The sequence below is a fragment of the Erythrolamprus reginae genome, chromosome 12 (assembly GCF_031021105.1).
Source record: "Erythrolamprus reginae isolate rEryReg1 chromosome 12, rEryReg1.hap1, whole genome shotgun sequence".
Classification (NCBI taxonomy): domain Eukaryota; kingdom Metazoa; phylum Chordata; class Lepidosauria; order Squamata; family Dipsadidae; genus Erythrolamprus; species Erythrolamprus reginae.
The window spans coordinates 3,593,845-3,612,286 of record NC_091961.1 but is presented as its reverse complement, the minus strand read 5'-3'; the positions used below and the strand labels follow the sequence as shown (position 1 = coordinate 3,612,286).

General features: G+C 45.0%; 1 protein-coding gene across 2 annotated transcripts in view; it reads right to left on the bottom strand.

Annotated features, from left to right (window-relative positions):
• Positions 1-18,442, bottom strand: part of SEMA4C (semaphorin 4C) — a 112,753-nt gene that overhangs the window by 35,779 nt on the left and 58,532 nt on the right. For both annotated transcript variants that reach the window (XM_070765506.1, XM_070765507.1), the window contains exons 3-4: positions 3,195-3,343; positions 1,827-1,889 (exon numbers count right to left, since the gene is read on the bottom strand). In XM_070765506.1, coding sequence (XP_070621607.1) covers positions 1,827-1,889; positions 3,195-3,343 — 212 coding nt within the window. The remainder of the gene's footprint in view (positions 1-1,826; positions 1,890-3,194; positions 3,344-18,442) is intronic.

The window sequence follows — 18,442 nt, the reverse complement described above, 5'->3', positions numbered from 1 at the left end:
CAGACAGTTCTTGATTTATGATCACGATTGGAACCGGAATTTCTGTTACTAACCAAGTCAGTGGTTGGTTAAAGTGAGCTGTGCTCAATTTTGTAATTTTCACTCTCTCTCTTTTTTTGTATTTTTTTCCCCTCCACAATTTCCATTTATACACTGCTCAAAAAAATAAAGGGAGCACTTAAAAAAACAGAATATAACTTCAGGTAAATCAAAAACAAAGGGAACACTCAAATAACACATCCTAGATCTGAATGAACGAAATATTCTCATTGAATATTTCATTTGCACAACTATTCCATTTGCACAACAGCCTGTGAAATTGATTTCGGTGAAATCAAATTGTCCACTTAAGAAGCAACACTGATTGACAATCAATTTCACATGCTGTTGTGCAAATGGAATAGTTGTGCAAAATGAAATATTCAATGAGAATATTTCATTCATTCAGATCTAGGATGTGTTATTTGAATGTACCCTTTATTTTTTTGAGCAGTATATATCAATACCCTAAATTATGTCAATAACATACATATTTGTACATTTTTATTCAATCAATCAAAAATCAAAGTCCCATTTTGCATCTGTTTTTAACTCCTGTCCATCAGTCTTATGTTAGAAGATTAAATGAGATTCAGGAGGGAAGTGTTTTTAATAGGAAAGTGAACCCAAGAACAAGGGGGCACAATCTGAGATGAGTTGGGGGAAAGATCTGAAGCAACGTGAGGAAATATGATTTGACTGAAAGAGTAGTAGATGCTTGGAACAAACTTCCAGCAGACGTGGTTGGTAAATCCACAAGAATGGAATTTAAACATGCCCGGGAGAAACATAGATCTATCCTATGATAAAATACAGGAAATAGTACAAGGGTAGAATAGATGGACCATGAGGTCTTTTTCTGCCGTCAATCTTCTATGTTTCTATTGATAGCTCAGAATGGAACGGTGGGGTAGTTTTCTTGCAGATGTTTCATTATCCAACTAGGTAACATCACCAGTGCTAGCAGGGAGTAGGAGTTTGATCTATGCAGTGGTGGGTTGTTACCGGTTCAGACTGGTTCGGGTGAAGCGATAGTGCCAACAATCAGCTAGTCTCGCCCACCTACCCTGCAGTATCCTGTCCAGTAATAGGCCACTGCCACCATGGGGGGGGGGGGGCAGTGGGGGTAGTATGTTTATGCACTATTTATTGAATACTTAATAGTTTTTTTAATTTTCCTTCCTTCTCTAGTACCTTAGTATGATCCTCTGTGGGGCCACACTAGGAATCTCCTGGGAGGAAAAAGAGCCAGAAAAGGTGGGGAGAAGCCTCCATGGGGCCTCTCTAGGAATCTCCTGGGAGGAAAGTGGGCCGGAAAAGGCGGAGAGAAGCCTCCGTGGGGCCTCTCTAGGAATGTCCTGGGAGGAAACAGGGCTGGAAAAGGCGGAGAGAAGCCTCCGTGGGGCTTCTCTAGGAATCTCCTGGGAGGAAACAGGGCCGGAAAAGGTCGGGAGAAGCCTCTGTGGGGCCTCTCTAGGAATCTCCTGGGAGGAAACAGGGCCTCTACCCTCCCTGTGGTTTCTTCAATCGCACGCACTATTTGCTTTTACATTGATTCCTATGGGAAAAATTGCTTCTTCTTACAAACATGTCTACTTAAGAACCTGGTCACGGAACAAATTAAGTTCGCAAGTAGAGGTACCACTGTTCTGGGTTCGCCATCACAGGCATAAGGTCCAGGGTTGGACTAGAAGACCTCACAAGGTCCCTTCCAACTCTTGTTTTTCGATGGCCTAATGCTAAGGGAATTCTACAGAAAAACCTGGAGTTTTTCAGAAAGTGCTTACCTGATTACTTCTCCCTTTTTGGATGCATTCTGCTTTTCTCTCGGCTGGAGCCTCCCAAAGTATCTGCAAAGAACAATTATCCCTCTTTAATTACCCTTCTGAGCAACAGCATTTGAAGGCTGACCCCACCCTGTCTCACCAACCTTGGGCTGTGCTTGCCAGCGTTGATGGGAAGGAAGGCTGGTTTAGTGCCCATAAACCCCAAAGGTATCTACCCTTCCATTAATGACCGCTCGGCAGGCAGATCCTATTTATTTAACCAGCAATTAAAGACGGCGAGCAGGATCATGCCTCACCTGACTAAATCCACCTGTCTTTCGTATATCTTTTTACCTTGGCTTTATAGAGTGTTTTGTAGGCGTGCAACAAAGCACCGGGCCCATTAAACCAAGGAAATTAGGTGGGCTTGAAACACATCGGGCCAGCCAAGAAACAAGATTAAAAGAGGAGAGAGCCAGCACGCGGGATTAAAAGCGGATGCTGGGTCTTTAAGGGACCTGGTTCCGTTCTTGAAATGCTACCAACAGTCATTACTAAATGGAATTTCATTTGCAGAGGCTTTGTGGAACCGGTGTTGAGAAAGTAGTCCTTGCTTCAGGACAGAGATGGTGAATCTTTTTTTTCCCTGGGGTGCTGAAAGAGTGTGCGTGCATGATATTGCGCATGTGTGAGTGCCCACATCCATAATTCAATGCCCGGGGAGGGCAAAAACAGCTTCCCCAACTCCAAGGAGACCCTCTAGAGGCCAGAAACAGCCTGTTTTCCAACTCCTGGTGGGCCCAGTAGGCTCATGTTTCGCCCTCCCCAGGCTCCAAAGGCTTCCCTGGAGCCAGGGAGGGTAAAAACGCCCTCCCCCATCACCCCAGAGGTTCTCTGGAAGTCAAAAACGCCCTCCCAGAGCCTCTGTGCGGGCCAAAAATCAGTTGGCCAGCACACACATGCATGTTGGAGCTGAGCTAGGGCAACAGCTTGTGTGTCAGAAGATATAGCTCCATGTGCCACCTGTGGCACCCGTGCCAAAGGTTCGCCATCACTGACATAGGTCCTAACAGGAAGCCCTCCGTTCAATTCTGGAACTGACCATAGAGTTCCTAACCAAAAGCCCTATCCATTGTGGAGCTGATTGTAAAACCCGCCTCTTGCCATAGAGTCTTCCTCCCGGTGCGCCCTGCTTCTCCCCTCCTCTAACCGGAAGCTCCTCTCAAAATTGTGATGCCGACAGGTGACAGGGAGCCGCAGCAAAGGGATGAAAGAGCCACATGCAGCTCCGGAGCCGTGAGTCGCCGACCCCTGCCTTAGATGGAAACAGAAGACCCAGACTGGGAAGCAGGCGGTCCAGAGTCCAAACCCATTCCTTCGTCTACTTACCGCTTCCTCCATCTCCATGGTGCTGATGCTTAAGGCAAAAATGGCTTCGCGGGCTCCAACGTAGAGCAGTCCTTTGCGGTCAGCCAAGGTCAGCGTTGTATAGTTGGACACTCCTGCCATGGAGAAACGTTTGGTCCCTTCTTTCAGTTCTGCAAGGGAAAGGTGGACATCCTTGAGAAAGAGGTCTTTTAAAAAAACAGATTGACAGAGTTGGGAGGGATCTTGTAGATCCTCTAGTCCCGGGGTAGGCAAAGTTGGCTCTTCTGTGACTTGTGTGCATGTTTTTTTAAATTATGGGTTTTTAATTTTTTAATATTAGATTTGTATTGTACATTTGTACAGTCTACGGAGAGGGGCGGCATACAAATCTAATTAATTAATTAATTAATAATAAATAAATTGTTTTCTATTACTGCTGTGAGCTGCCCCGAGTCTGCGGAGAGGGGCGGCATACAAATTTAATAAATAAATAAAATAAATAAACAATCTCCCAGAATTCCTCAGCTAGCATGATGGGCTCAAGAATTCTGGGAGTTGAGGTCCACAAGTCATAGAAGAGCCAACTTTGCCTACCCTTGATCTAGGTCCAACTCCCCATCCCCAAAACCAGGAGACCCTAGTAGACCATTCCTGACAGATGGCAGTCCTGTCTCTTGAAAGCTTCCGGTGATGAATGTCCGAAGGCAAATGCTGTTCCATGGGTTGATTGCTTTCACTGTGAGAAAATTTCTCCCTATTTCCAGGTTGAATCTCTCCTTGCTCGGTTTCCATCCATTTATTCCTTGCCTGGACTTCAGCTGCTTTGGAGAATAGCTTGACCCTCTCTTCCTCTCTGTGGCAGCCCCTCAAATATTGGAAGGCTGCTGTCCTGTCTCCCCTGGTCCTTCTCTTCACTAGACTAGCCATTTATTTATTTATTATTTATTAATCAGATTTGTATGCCGCCCCTCTCCGTAGACTCGGGGCGGCTAACAACAATAATAATACAATGTAAACAAATCTAATATTTAAGTTAATTTAAAAAAGAACCCCAATTTAAGAAACCAATCATACATACTGACATACCATGCATAAATTTTATAAGCCTAGGGGGAAGGGAAAGTCTCAATTCCCCCATGCCTGACGACAGAGGTGGGTTTTAAGGAGCTTACGAAAGGCAAGGAGGGTGGGGGCAACTCTGATATCTGGGGGGAGTTGGTTCCAGAGGATCGGGGCCGCCACAGAGAAGGCTCTTCCCCTGGGTCCCGCCAAACGACATTGTTTAATTGATGGGACCCGGAGAAGGCTCACTCTGTGGGACCTAACTGGTCACTGGGATTCGTGCGGCAGAAGGCGGTCCCGGAGATAGAGGCCATGCCCAGTTCCTGCAACAATTCATTGTATGTCTTAGCCTCCAGTCCCCTAATCACCCTGGTTACTCTTCTCTGCACTCTTTCTAAAGTCTCCACATCCTTTTTTTAAAAATAGCGTGGCGACCAAAACTGAATGCAGTATTCTAGGTGTGGTCTTACTAAGGCCTTAAAGAGTAGTACTAGTACCTCACTTGATCTTGGTTGAATTGCTCTGTTAATGCAATTTAGGATTGCAATGGCTTTTTTTGGCTGCCACCGTGGCACACTGCTGGCTCATCTTTAACTGGTTGTCCACTAAGACCCCAAGATCCCTCTTATGTTTATCGCTATTAAGCCTATTTTCACCCATTAGATAAGTGTTCTTTGGGTTTTTCTTTCCTAAGTGTAGGGTTTTGCTTTCTCTACACTAAATTCCTTCCTTCCTTCCTCCTTCCTTCCTCCCTCCCTCCTTCCTCCCTCCTTCCTTCCTCCCTCCTTCCTTCCTTCCTTCCTTCCTTTCCCTTCCTTCCTTCCCTTCCTTCCTTCCTCCTTCCTTCCTTCCTCCTTCCTCCCTCCCTCCCTCCTTCCTTCCTCCCTCCCTCCTTCTTTCCTCCTTCCTTCCTCCTTCCTTCCTTCCTCCCTCCTTCCTTCCTCCTTCCTTCCTCCCTCCTTCCTTCTTTCCTCCTTCCTTCCTCCTTCCTACCTTCCTCCCTCCTTCCTTCCTCCCTCCTTCCTCCTTCCTTCCTTCCTTCCTTCCTCCTTCCTTCCTCCTTCCTTCCTTGCTTCCTTCCTTCCTTCTTCCTTCCTTCCTCCTTCCTCCCTCCTTCCTTTTCATTTCATTCATTCATTCATTCTTTCTTTTTATTTATTTCATTCTTTCTTCATTTTTATTTATTTCATTTCTATGCTGCCCTTCTCCGCAGATGCCCGTATGAGTTTAGAGGTGGAGATTCGCATTTTAAATAGCAATTCTGGTTTTTATCTTGAAACTAGCCCATGCAAGCTATTCCTTCCCAGTTTTCCCTGGGATTTTTCTGGATGACATGGAGGGTGGAGAATGAAGGACACGTTTTCCAGGACAAGCCTTTCCACACCCTTGTCTTGTGGCCTTTCTAAACAAGACAGGCTTCTACACGAACCTTGTTGTTGTCTTTTTAATTCTTTTCCAGTAGCAGAAACCCAATTAATATAATAGACCAGGCTGTCTCCAAGTGTTTTGCAGAAGCAAAGATAACCTCCCTCTAGAACAGGGGTCTCCAAGCTTGGCAACTTTAAGACTTGTGCATTTTAACTCCCAGAGTTCCTCAGCCAGCATAGAAAAAACCACTGTTGATTTCTAGATATTCCTGCAAACCCCCCCCCCCCCCAGCAAAGTAATTTTTGCAGCTATGGTGCTGTGCATTTATTTATTTTTTCATCTGGAACGGCTGTCCAGAGCAAACATTTTATTCCCTTCCTCGAGAGAGTTTGCAGTCTTGAAAAATTATACATTTTTGGCGGGGAGGCGGGAGAGAAACCTGGCTTACAAACATCTCCTTAAAAGTCTCCGATTTCAGTGGGAGGGAATTGTTTTTTTAATATATTTATTCCAAAAGTCTAGAGCTTTTTAATTCAAGGCATGGCAACCTTTCGTGAGATGACGCGCTTGAAACCAGAAACTTTCAAAGGATAACTTTTGCAAGCTTGAGAACATAAACAACAGCATTTGCGTCGAGGAATATACAACGGGGAGGGTGGGAGAGAAGACAGTGCCGTAGGAACAGCCTCTTCTCCATTATTTTAAATGTCAGCAGGGACTTAAAATTGGACGGAGACCAGCCGCTGTTGGGACGCACGGCTGCGAATTTAATTCTTTTTCAAAAGAAACGCAGCTTCAAAAACCGAACAGTGGAAATAAAATGCTTTATCATTAAGAAATGGAAGAAAAGAACGGAAGGGTGAAATGGAATAATATAAGTGATGTTTGACTTCATTTAGCGACCATTAAAAGTTACAAGTCTTCGGAGTCTTCGGAGAGGGGCGGCATATAAATCTAATAAATTATTATTATTATTATTATTATTATTATTATTATTATTATTATTATTATTATTATTATTACAACGGACAGAAAAAATGGGACTTATGACCCTTTTGCAGCACCGCATGGGCATAATTTAGACAGTTGGCAACTAGCTCCTATTTATGCGAAGAGAAGAATTTAGGGGTAGTGATTTCCGACAGTCTCAAAATGGGTGAACAGTGCGGTCAGGCGGTAGGGAAAGTGAGTAGAATGCTTGGCTGCATAGCTAGAGATATAACAAGCAGGAAGAGGGAGATTGTGATCCCGCTATATAGAGCGGGGGTGAGACCACATTTGGAATACATTTTGAAGTTCTCGGAGAGGGGAGGCATACAAATCGAATAAATAGATAGATAGATAGATAGATAGATAAGGAAGGAAGGAAGGAAGGAAGGAAGGAAAGAAAGAAAGTGACCATAAAGTTATTCGAAGAACGATCCACTCCATGAACATTTGTTAAGTGGTGGACTGCCTGTACATCAAATCGCGCTGCCTTTTTGCGCCTGTTCCATCCCTTGAGTGAGATCGAGGCGCCTCACCAACCCCAGGAGCTGGGATCTCCCTGTCTGATCCCTCTGCATTGCAGTAGGCAGGTGGCTCTCTGGTGATCTGGCTTTGTCCTAGCTCGCCAGGAAGAAGAGATTCATCTAACGGTACTGTTCCTGACGGGGAAGGAAGATCCTGGAATGGATATGGGCTTATTACTGTCTGGAGAGCTAAGATTTACTGCCGGGGCTGGCGTGAAGCCTGAGAGGTAGCAAGCTGGGGAGACCGGAGTGGTTTTCATGATTCCCGCATGCGTAGGGTTTAGGGCAGGGATGGCAAAACTATGGCCGCCGAAAATAAAATGGCGACACACTCGCAATGTCATAAATTCGGCTTCTGCAGAAGAGCCACACTGAAGGGGCTCAAGAGCCGCATGTGGCTCACAAGCAGTGAAGGGCTACCGACATTTTTACTACCACATTGTGGGCGTGGCTTATTATTATTTTATTATTATTTATTAGATTTGTATGCCGCCCCTCTCCAGAGACTCGGAGCAGCTCACAACAACAAAACAACACAAATCCAATAGTTAAAACAGTTTAAAAACCCTTAATATAAAAAGCAGTCATACATCTCATACAAACCATACATAAACCGAAACGGCCCAGGGGAATCAATTTCCGCATGCCTGACGACAAAGGTGGGTTTTAAGGAGTTTGCGAAAGGCAAGGAGGGTGGGGACGGAGTTGATTCCAGAGGGTCAGGGCCGCCACAGAGAAGGCTCTTCCCCTGGGTCCCGCCAGACGACATTGTTTCGTCGACAGGACCCGGAGAAGGCCAACTCTGTGGGACCTAATCGGTCGCTGGGATTCGTGCAGCAGAAGGTGGTCTCGGAGCTATTCTGGTCATATGAAGGACGCCCTGAATTTTCTTCCAACAACTTTCAGTGCAAATTAGGTGCTCTGGGGCGGAGGTCCATGTTTGCTACCTCACTGCATCCCCGTCCCCCGTCCCCGTCTGGGCAGTAGCCCACCCCCTGCTCGCGAGCCACGGTTTGCCGACTCCTGTCCTCGACCAGCCATGGAGTTCATTCCAGTTCCAAGGGGTTTGCTGTGCACTTGTGTAACCGTGACCTCCTATGATAAGGATTTGAAACGTTCTACTTTTCTGAATCAAAAAAGAAAAAACCAGATAACAACGTCTGTTTATGCAACGGAGGCCCAGGGCAAAAACAGGGCTGCCAAACCAGCTTTGAGGAGGGGAAGCTATTCAGTAGAAAAATAAAATCTGCTCTATCCTTGTCCCTTCTAGTTCTTAACCACAACTGTCTGCAAGCACATTTTTTTTTTGCAAAGCTGTGATGTTAGCCTGAGCGCAGAAATTAGCCCTGGCTTTTCTCCAGAGCAGTGTTTCCCAACCTTGGCAACTTGAAGATATCTGGACTTCAACTCCCAGAATCCCCCAGCCAGCATTCGCTGGCTGGGGAATTCTGGGAGTTGAAGTCCAAATATCTTCAAGTTGCCACGGTTGGGAAACACTGCTCCAGAGGGACACATCCAGTCAGGGGCTCCTCCGGGTAGTGGAAACGGCCCGAGAACGGCACGACCGACAGATTTCCAGCAAAAGTTGTCCGTTTTTTTGCTTCTACTCATGCGAAAGTACAGTGGTACCTCATCATACGAACTTAATTGGTTCCAGGAGGAGGTTCGTAAGGTAAAAAGTTCGTAAGACGAAACAATGTTTCCCATAGGAATCAATGTAAAAGCAAATAACGCGTGCAAATCCTTCAGGAAAATCCCAAACTTTAGAAGGGAGGCGAACAGAGGATAGGGAGGAGTAGCTAAAGGGGGCGGGTGGAAGAAGCAAGGCTAGGCTAAAGGGTGAGTGGGAAGGAAGAAAGGCAAGGGGGGCGCCCCTCCTTGTTCTTTCTTCAAAAGACACCGTTTCAGTTCCTTTGCAAGCACCTTGTTCTCTGCAAAATTTTTCCTCCCCCAAGCTGCCCCTTCCTCCTCCCTTTTTTTTCTTCAAAAGACACCCTTTCAGTTCCTTTGCAAGCACGTTGTTCTCTGCAAAATGTTTCCTACTCCAAGCAGCCCCTCCCTTTTCTTTCTTCAAAAAAGGGGAAAAAAAGAAACCCCTTCATCCCAGCAGCAGCTGCTTGGGTTTGTAAGGTGAAAATAGTTCGGAAGAAGAGGCAAAAAAATCTTAAACACCGGGTTCGTATCTTGAAAAGTTCGTTAGAAGAGGCGTTCGTAAGATGAGGTACCACTGTATCTGAAATCTTGCTTTCTCTCGCGAGATTTTGTTGATTTTCACCATTTTTTGCTTTTGCGCATATTGGTGAAAATATTATTATTATTATTATTATTATTATTATTATTATTATTAATTAGATTTGTATGCCGCCCCTCTCCGAAGACTCGGAGCGGCTAACAACAATAAAGAAAACAATGTAACAAATCCAATATTAAAAAGCAATCTAAAAAAACCCCCAATTTAAGAGACCAATCATACATACAAGCATACCATGTATACATTCTATAAGCCTAGGGGAAAGGGGGAAAAAATTTCAATTCCCCCATGCCTGACGACAGAGGTGGGTTTTAAGGAGCTTGCGAAAGGCAAGGAGGGTGGGGGCAACTCTGATATCTGGGGGGAGCTGGTTCCAGAGGGTCGGGGCCGCCACAGAGAAGGCTCTTCCCCTGGGTCCCGCCAAATGACATTGTTTAGTCGACGGGACCCAGAGAAGGCCAACTCTGTGGGACCTAACCGGTCGCTGGGATTCGTGCGGCAGAAGGCGGTCCCTGAGATATTCTGGTCCGGTGCCATGAAATAGCTGAAATCTCACGAGATTTGGCTTGTATATGCACTTTTGTTGGGAGCGGGATGTCTCTGCTTTTTAATATGCTGTGTAGATTTGCCATCGCTTTCCTCCCCAGGAGCAAGTGTCTTTTAATTTCCTGGCTGCAGTCCCCATCTGCGGCGATCTTGGAAAATAAAATCTTGTCACTGCCTCCATTTCTTCCCCATCTATTTGCCAGGAATTGAGAGGGCCGGATGTCATGGTCTTAGTTTTCTTAATAGAATTCTTTATTGGCCAAGTGTGATTGCACACACAAGGAAATTGTCTTTGATGCAGATGCTCTCAGTGTACGTAAAAAAGAGACATTTGTCAAGAATCAGGAGGTGCAACACTTAATGATTGTCATAGGGGTCAAATAAGCAATGAGGAAACAATCAATATTAATAAAAATCTTAAGGATACAAGCAACCAAGTTACAGTCATACAGTTGTATGTTGGAGGAAATGGCTGATAGGAATGATGAGAAAAAACTAGTAGTCATAGTAGTGCAGAGTTAGTAAATAATTTGACAGTGTTGAGAGAATTATTTGTTTAGCAGAGTGATGGCGTTTGGGAAAAAACTGTCCTTGTGTCTAGTTGTCTTGTGTGCAGTGCTCTGTAGTGACATTTTGAGTGTAGGAGTTGAAACAGTTTGTGTCCAGGATGTGAGGGGTCAGTCAATATTTTCACCGCCCTCTTTTTGACTCCTGCAGTATACAGGTCCTCAATGGAAGGCAGGTTGGCAGCCATTGTTTTTTCTGCAGTTCTGATTCTCCTCTGAAGTCTGTGTCAGTCTTGTTGGGTTGCAGAACCGAACCAGACAGTTATGTTGAGTTTCAAGCCCACTTATGCACTCTCCTTCTTCACCCGCATCAAGGGGCTCTTTAGTTCCTCTTCGCTTTCTTCCATTTGAGTGGTATCATCTGCAGATCTGCGGTGGTTGATATTTCTCCTGGCGATCTGAATTCCAACTTTTGATTCATAGCTTTGTGTTCACAGCTCACTGATTAACAAATTAAGACTCTCTGTTTGCCACCAGACGCTACGGAGGCAGGGACTAGACCAGCGCTTTTTTCTGGGCCAAACAGAACGGAACCCAAGAGAGCCAAAGCACCATTTAAGGAATTTAAGAGGAGGTCGTCCATTCAGACTAATAACCACCCACCACGGGGGAGTTTTTTTGGCACAAGGAGTCAACTGAGTCGAAAGCCTTTTCTGGCTCTCCGAAGGGTCACACCGGGCCACCACATGCAAGCTGCAAGGAGTCAAGAAAACATTCAACAAATGCTGCTCCTAGTGAGGAATATGGGTTGCTTAAGAGTAGTGTTTCCCAACCTTGGCAACTTGAAGATATTTGGACTTCAACTCCCAGAATTCCCCAGCCAGCGAATGCGAATGAAGAGGAGAGGGATACAAAAACTGAATTTAATTCCATTTATTATTATTATTATTATTATTATTATTATTATTATTATTATTATTACTACTACTACTACTACTACTACTACTACTACTACTACTACTACTACTTGGGCGTCCTCCTCGATTCACAGCTCACATTAGAGAACCATCTTTCAGCTGTGGCGAGGGGGGCGTTTGCCCAGGTTCGCCTGGTGCACCAGTTGCGGCCCTATTTGGACCGGGATTCACTGCTCACAGTCACTCATGCCCTCATCATCTCGAGGCTCGACTACTGTAACGCTCTCTACATGGGGCTACCTTTGAAGAGTGTTCGGAAACTTCAGATCGTGCAGAATTCAGCTGCGAGAGCAATCATGGGCTTCTCTAAGCATGCCCATATCACTCCAACACTCCGCAGTCTGCATTGGTTGCCGATCAGTTTCCGGTCACAATTCAAAGTGTTGGTTATGACCTATAAAGCCCTTCATGGCACCGGACCAGAATATCTCCGAGACCGCCTTCTGCCGCACGAATACCAGTGACCGATTAGGTCCCACAGAGTGGGCCTTCTCCGGGTCCCGTCAACTAAACAATGTCGGTTGGCGGGCCCCAGGGGAAGAGCCTTCTCTGTGGCGGCCCCGACTCTCTGGAACCAGCTCCCCCCAGAGATTAGAACTGCCCCTACCCTCCTTGCCTTTTGTAAACTCCTCAAAACCCACCTTTATCGTCAGGCATGGGGGAATTGAGATATCTCCCCCGGGCCTATATAATTTATGTACGGTATGTTTGTAGGTATGTCTGCTTAAAAATGGGTTTTTTTAAACTATTTTAAATTTTAAATTGTATATTATTAGCTTTGTCATGAATTGTTTTATTGTGTTGTGAGCCGCCCTGAGTCCACGGAAAGGGGCGGCATACAAATAAATAAATAAATAAATTATTACAAGGTCCCTTCCAAACTCTGTGAATCAGTTAACTATCTCAAAGGCTTTTTCTGTGTTCCTCCCTTCCTCAAAGCAGCATCTCGTAAACTAAAAGCACCCCAGGGCAGATGTGGAACTGAAGAAGTGCTGGAACTGGGCCACCCTATCAGCCCCCCCACTGTTTTCCCATAAAGAATCAGAGCAGGATGGTAATCGGGCTTTTCATCCGTCCTCCTGGAAAATGACACATCGGGAGGAAGAAACCACAACCACATGCTGGGTCTCCGACAAGACTCCGTCTGCTGAGTCAAGGTTTTCCCAACTTGCAAGCTCCAGTGGGACTGGATTTTTTTATTTAAATATAAATAAATATAAATATAAATATAAATATAAATATAAATATAAATAATATAAATATAAATATAAATATAAATTTATTTATTTATTTATTGAATTTCTACGCCGCCCCTCTCCGAGGACTCGGAACGGTTCACAACGTATAAGAGGAAACAATAATATACAGCAGCCTAAATCCAATTAATTTAAAACAAGCTGAACTAATCTAAAATCCCCAGTTATGTTAAAAATCAATCATACCCATTCAGACGACAACCATACATAACATTCGGTGGCCAGGGGGCTAAAATGTAATGGTTAGAATACAGCAGTGCAGGGTACTTCAGCTAACTGCTAGCTGTAGTTCAGCAGTTCAAATCTCACCACCGGCTCAAGGTTGACTCAGATTTCCACCCTTCCAAGGTGGGTCAAATGAGGACCCAGATTGTTGGGGGCAAACCTCTCTGCAAACCTCTTATAAAGGGCTGTAAAACTCCATGAAAAGGTTTATAAGTGATATTCCTTCCTTCCTTCCTTCCTTCCTTCCTTCCTTCCTTCCTTCCTTCCTTCCCTTTTCTCTTATTCCCTTTCTCTTTCACCTTCCTGGTGCCACAGTGGTTAGAATGCAGTATTGCAGGCTAACTCTGCCCACTACCAGGAATTCGATTCTCTCCAGCTCAAGGTTGACTCAGCCTTCTATCCTTCCGAGATGGGTCAAATGAAGACCCAGATTGTTGGGGGCCAGAGGCTGATTCTGTCAGCTGCTTAGAGAGGGCTGTAAAAAGTACCACAAAGCTCTAAATGCTCTTGCTATTGCTCTGAACACTAGCAAACCATCGGCCTGGTTTCTCACAACTTCCAGAGCAGGGCTAGTACGGACTTGAGCGAGTTGAAAGAACAAAGCAACGCCCTAGGAGGAAAAACAGCCCCACCCACTCTGCACCGCTGCCTCCAGGCTTCCCAAACAAGCCCAGGGTAGCCTCTTTTCACCCAGGTTTGCCGTCTCTTGGCATAAGAGACCCCTCAGATAGGGTCCACAACCTGGGCGTCCTCCTGGACCCACAGCTGAGTTTTGACCATCGAACTTTTGCCGAACTTCTGAGTTTGGCGCTCGGGAAAGTGCCGCCGCCCAGCTGTCACCTTCAGAAACAGCCGGGGCGCTTCTCGGCGGTCTCCCGAACGCCAAACTAGGAAGTTCGGCAAAAAGTTCAGGTATGGGTTCGGGCTCCGGAGAACGCCGGGAAGCGCCCCAGCTGTTCCGGAAGGTGACAGCTGGGCGACGGTGCTTTGTGGCACTCTCCCGAACCCGAACTTTTGCAAAATGTTTTTGCAAAAAACTTTGCGGATTCGGTTCGCCCAACACTATTAATGGCATTTAATATCATCTCCAATGAGGTCGGCACACTGGTGTACTTATGCACGCCTCTTACTGATCTCTTAGGAATCAGGAGAGGTCAACAGTGGAGAGTCTAAGAGTAAAGTTTTGGGGGTTTGGTGATGATGCTACAGAGTCAGGTAGTGAGTTCCATGCATCAACTACTTGATTACAAAACTCATATTTCCTACAGTCGAGTTTGTAGTGGTTTACTTTACATTTGTAGTTGCTGTGTGTTCATGTGTTGTTGTGGTTGAAGCTGAAGTAGTCATTGACAGGAAGGACGTTGTAGCAGATGATTTTATGGGCTGTGCTTAGGTCGTGTTTAAGGCAACGTAGTTCTAAGCTTTCTAAACCTAGGATTGTAAGTCTGGTCGCATAGGGCAGTGTTTCCCAACCTTGGCAACTTGAAGATATCTGGACTTCAATTCCCAGAATTCCCCAGCCAGCGAATGCTGGCTGGGGAATCCTGGGAGTTGAAGTCCAGATATCTTCAAGTTGCCAAGGTTGGGAAACACTGGCATAGGGTATTCTGTTATGAGTGGAGGAGTGGAGGGCTCTTCTCGTAAAGTATCTCCTTCCTTCCTTCTTTTTCTCTTATTCCCTCTCTCTTTCACCTTCCTGGTGCCACAGTGGTTAGAAGGCAGTACTGCAGGCTAAGTCTGCCCACTGCCAGGAGTTCGATTCTCTCCAACTCAAGGTTGACTCAGCCTTCCATCCTTCCAAGGTGGGTAAAATGAGGACCCAGATTCTTGAGGAATGAGGAAAACAAAGAACGAGAAGATAAAGAAGAAAAGGTGAACTTAGGTAAGTGCTATTGCTGTTGCTATTCCCACAGCCTTTTGAATCCTGAGATCATCGTTCAAAAGGTGGAAAAAATTCCATCGATACTTTAATTAAGTGTGCTAATAAATGGTTCCAATTTGAACATATGCGTCTAGGTTGTTTCCAATACAACCGCTCAATCGGATTGGCAGGCTAACCCATTTCCTGGGTCCGCCGAACACGTGGAATTACAAATGCCAAGCCACCACCAGCCATAAGGTGCTAACCAAGCATGAATGTTGTGTACATGTGCTTGTATGTATGAGTAAACAAGGAAACAAGCAGGTGAGACTTGGCTGAGCAACTCTGAATCGAAGTTCATCGCCTCCCACTCTCTCAAGTTTCAAATAAAGTCGGTGTGAATCTTGCTGGATATTTTAAATTGCTTTAACTGCTTAGGGGGAATCTGTTTTGGTCCACCACTGTTTTCTGTATAGCAATAGCATTTAGCAATAGGATTTAGACTTATATACTGCTTCATAGTGCTTTTACAGCCCTCTTTAAGCAGTTTGCAGAATCAGCCTATTGCCTCCAACAATCTGGGTCCTTATTTTACTCATCTCGGAAGGACAGAAGGCTGAATAAGTAAGGAAGGAAGGAAGGAAGGAGGGAGGGAGGGAGGAAGGAAGGGCAATAGCAATAGCACTTAGACTTATATGCCGCTTCAAAGTGCTTTTACATCCCTCTCTAAGTGGTTTACAGAATCAGCCTCTTGCCACCAACAATCTGGGTCCTCATTTTACCCAACTCAGATGGGTGGAAGGCTTAATCTGGAAGGAAGGAAGAAGGAAGGAAGGAAGAGGAAGGAAGGAAGGAAAGAAGGAAGGAAGAGGAAGGAAGGAAGGAAGGGCAATAGCAATAGCACTTAGACTTATATACCGCTTCACAGTGCTTTTACAGCCCTCTCCAAGTGGTTTACAGAACCAGCCTCTTGCCCCCAACAATCCACCAGACATCATGGTTGTCAAGGGCCAAAGAGTACAGTTTATTGACATCACTGATACCAGAGTCAAAGAAAAAGAACTGGAAAAAATTACAAAATATTGCGACCTGGCCATCGAAAGTGCGCAACTATGGATGAAACATGTCACAAAGATACCCACTGTCTTCAGGGCACTTGGTACCATGTCCAAAAATATCACAAAAACACATCGAGAAATTGCAGCTTCCTGCAATAACACCAGCGGAACTGCAAAAAAAACCCTGTGCTACATGGACCGCCTTCTGCCGCACGAATCCCAGCGGCCGATTAGGTCCCACAGAGTGGGCCTTCTCTGGGTCCCGTCAACTAAACAATGTCGGTTGGCGGGCCCCAGGGGAAGAGCCTTCTCTGTGGCGGCCCCGACTCTCTGGAACCAGCTCCCCCCAGAGATTAGAAATGCCCCTACTCTCCTTGCCTTTCGTAAACTCCTCAAAACCCACCTTTGTCGTCAGGCATGGGGGAACTGAGATATCTCCCCCGGGCCTATACAATTTATGTATGGTATGTTTGTAGGTATGTTTGATTAATAATGGGGTTTTTAAAATATTTTAAATTGTAAATTATTAGATTTGTCATGAACTGTTTTTATTGTATTGTGAGCCGCCCCGAGTCTATGGAGAGGGGCGGCATACAAATCTAAAAAATTAAAAAAAAGAAGTTACTTGGTGGATACCTGGGACTGTGTCAGCAACCCGCATCAACCATTAGCACCAGTCAGTGGTATTTATGATAATTTTAAAATGCTCAGTTGACTGAGTTTCACGTTTGATGAACAAAAGAGTTAATAATACTATTTAGATATACATAGCCATAATCTTCCAACTTCCAGCATTCGTGTATGCCTGTAATTATAATATATTCCATTCTCTATTCGTATACATAAAATTGTGTCCCTAATTCCTACTTCCAACCAACCTTTTGGTCTTCTTTGCCCAACACACAGGTGAGCAGACAAAAGCCGCTTACAGAGGCAGCACCTGAGCGATCACCATGGAAGCCTTGGCTCTGCACCCAGAATCCCCAGAGGCTGTTATGTCTGGGACTAAAATTAGTCTGGGTGGCCACAGAGGCCCAGGTTGATTGCTAGCTCCTTCCCGGCGGCCAACCTGCGCATCAAGGTAGTTAGCATCATCACCACGAAGGAAAGAGAGGCGTCCTTGGGGAGGCAGCAGCGCATGAGATCATCCACGGGTGTTTATGACAACGTTGGGAATCGCCTTGGGAGAGGAGCATGACAATTCAGGGGAGACCACATACACACAGACATACACACTGGAAATTCGTGGCGAGCATAGAAGGAGACAGTAAGAACCTACTGGTTGCTCAGAAGATACTCCGAGACAAAGCAAACTCATCATTTGCCCAGTTGGGCTTCCAGAAGGACCGGAATTCCAACTACACTGGTGGTGGTGGTGGCAATAGTTGGTTGCTTAGGAGGTGGTGGTTGCTCAGAAGATACTCCAAGGCTAAGCAAACTCATCATTTGCTCAACTGGGCTTCCAGAAGGACCAGAATTCCAACTACAGTGGTGGTGGTGAGGGAAGAGGATGGGAGTTGGAGTCCAAAACATCTGGAGGGCTTCAGAGGTTGGGAAAGGAGGCTCTAGGGATTTACCTTATTTTTATGAAATGCAACCCTTGAACGGGAGGTTTGGAAGCCCGGATTCAAATCCTCCCATCAAACCTCAGTTCAGAAACTATTCCTTTCCTCCCCTTCCTTCCCTCTCTTTTTTCTTACACAATGTTTTCCTTTTTTTCTTTCTTCCATCCATCCTTTCTTCTTTTTCTTTCTTTCCTTCCCTTCCTTCCCTCTCATTTTTCCTACACAATGTTTTCCTTTCTTTCTTTCTTCCTTCTTTCTTCTTTCTCTCTTTCTCTTTCTCTTTCTTTTTTCTTTTTCTTTCTCTCTTTCTTTCCTTCCTTCCTTCCTTTTCTTCCTTCCTTTCCTCCTTTCCTTCCCTTCCCTTCTTTTCCTTTACTAGGTACAGGTAAAGAGGCAATAAGATAGTAGGACACGGACGGTAATAGTATATATAGGTGCAAAAATAGTATATATAGGTGCAAAAATAGGATATTGATTTATGATAGATTGGATAGAAATGTATAATGATGTACGTTTCGATATGACTTATGATATATACATGGATGTGTACGTGGAAATTGTGGAGAAAAAATAAAAAAAACTTTTAAAATTAAAAAAAGAAAAGAAACACACACACTCCAAGAATTCCAGCTACCCTGTTCTATTGCTACACAGATACACTGTCTTCACCGATAACATTTTAAGTTTACAGTGCCCGATCCTTTTCCAAATATTTAGTCAACCGCTACCCATCCCTCATAAAGCTGTCTCCACTCCCCTCCACCGCCATCACCCCCCCCCCCATTTTCCAAATTCGCCTTGGATTTGTGCATCGCCTTTTCCAATATCAAGACATTCTCAAAGCTTATTAATCCAATCCGTCTCTTTCGATGGCGTAGAGAAACTTCCTGGGCTGCCTCGCAGATGCATCCTTGCTACCAAAGTGACATATTTTAGATTAAATTTTAATGAGAGCAAAGCCGTGGCAAACACCGCCAATATGAATTTACCGTTTTGAGGAGGGTTTAAAAAAACCCAACAACCTGTCCTATCTACTCTGTTCTGTCCTATCTATTCTTTTTTCTTTCCTAATACACAATACTA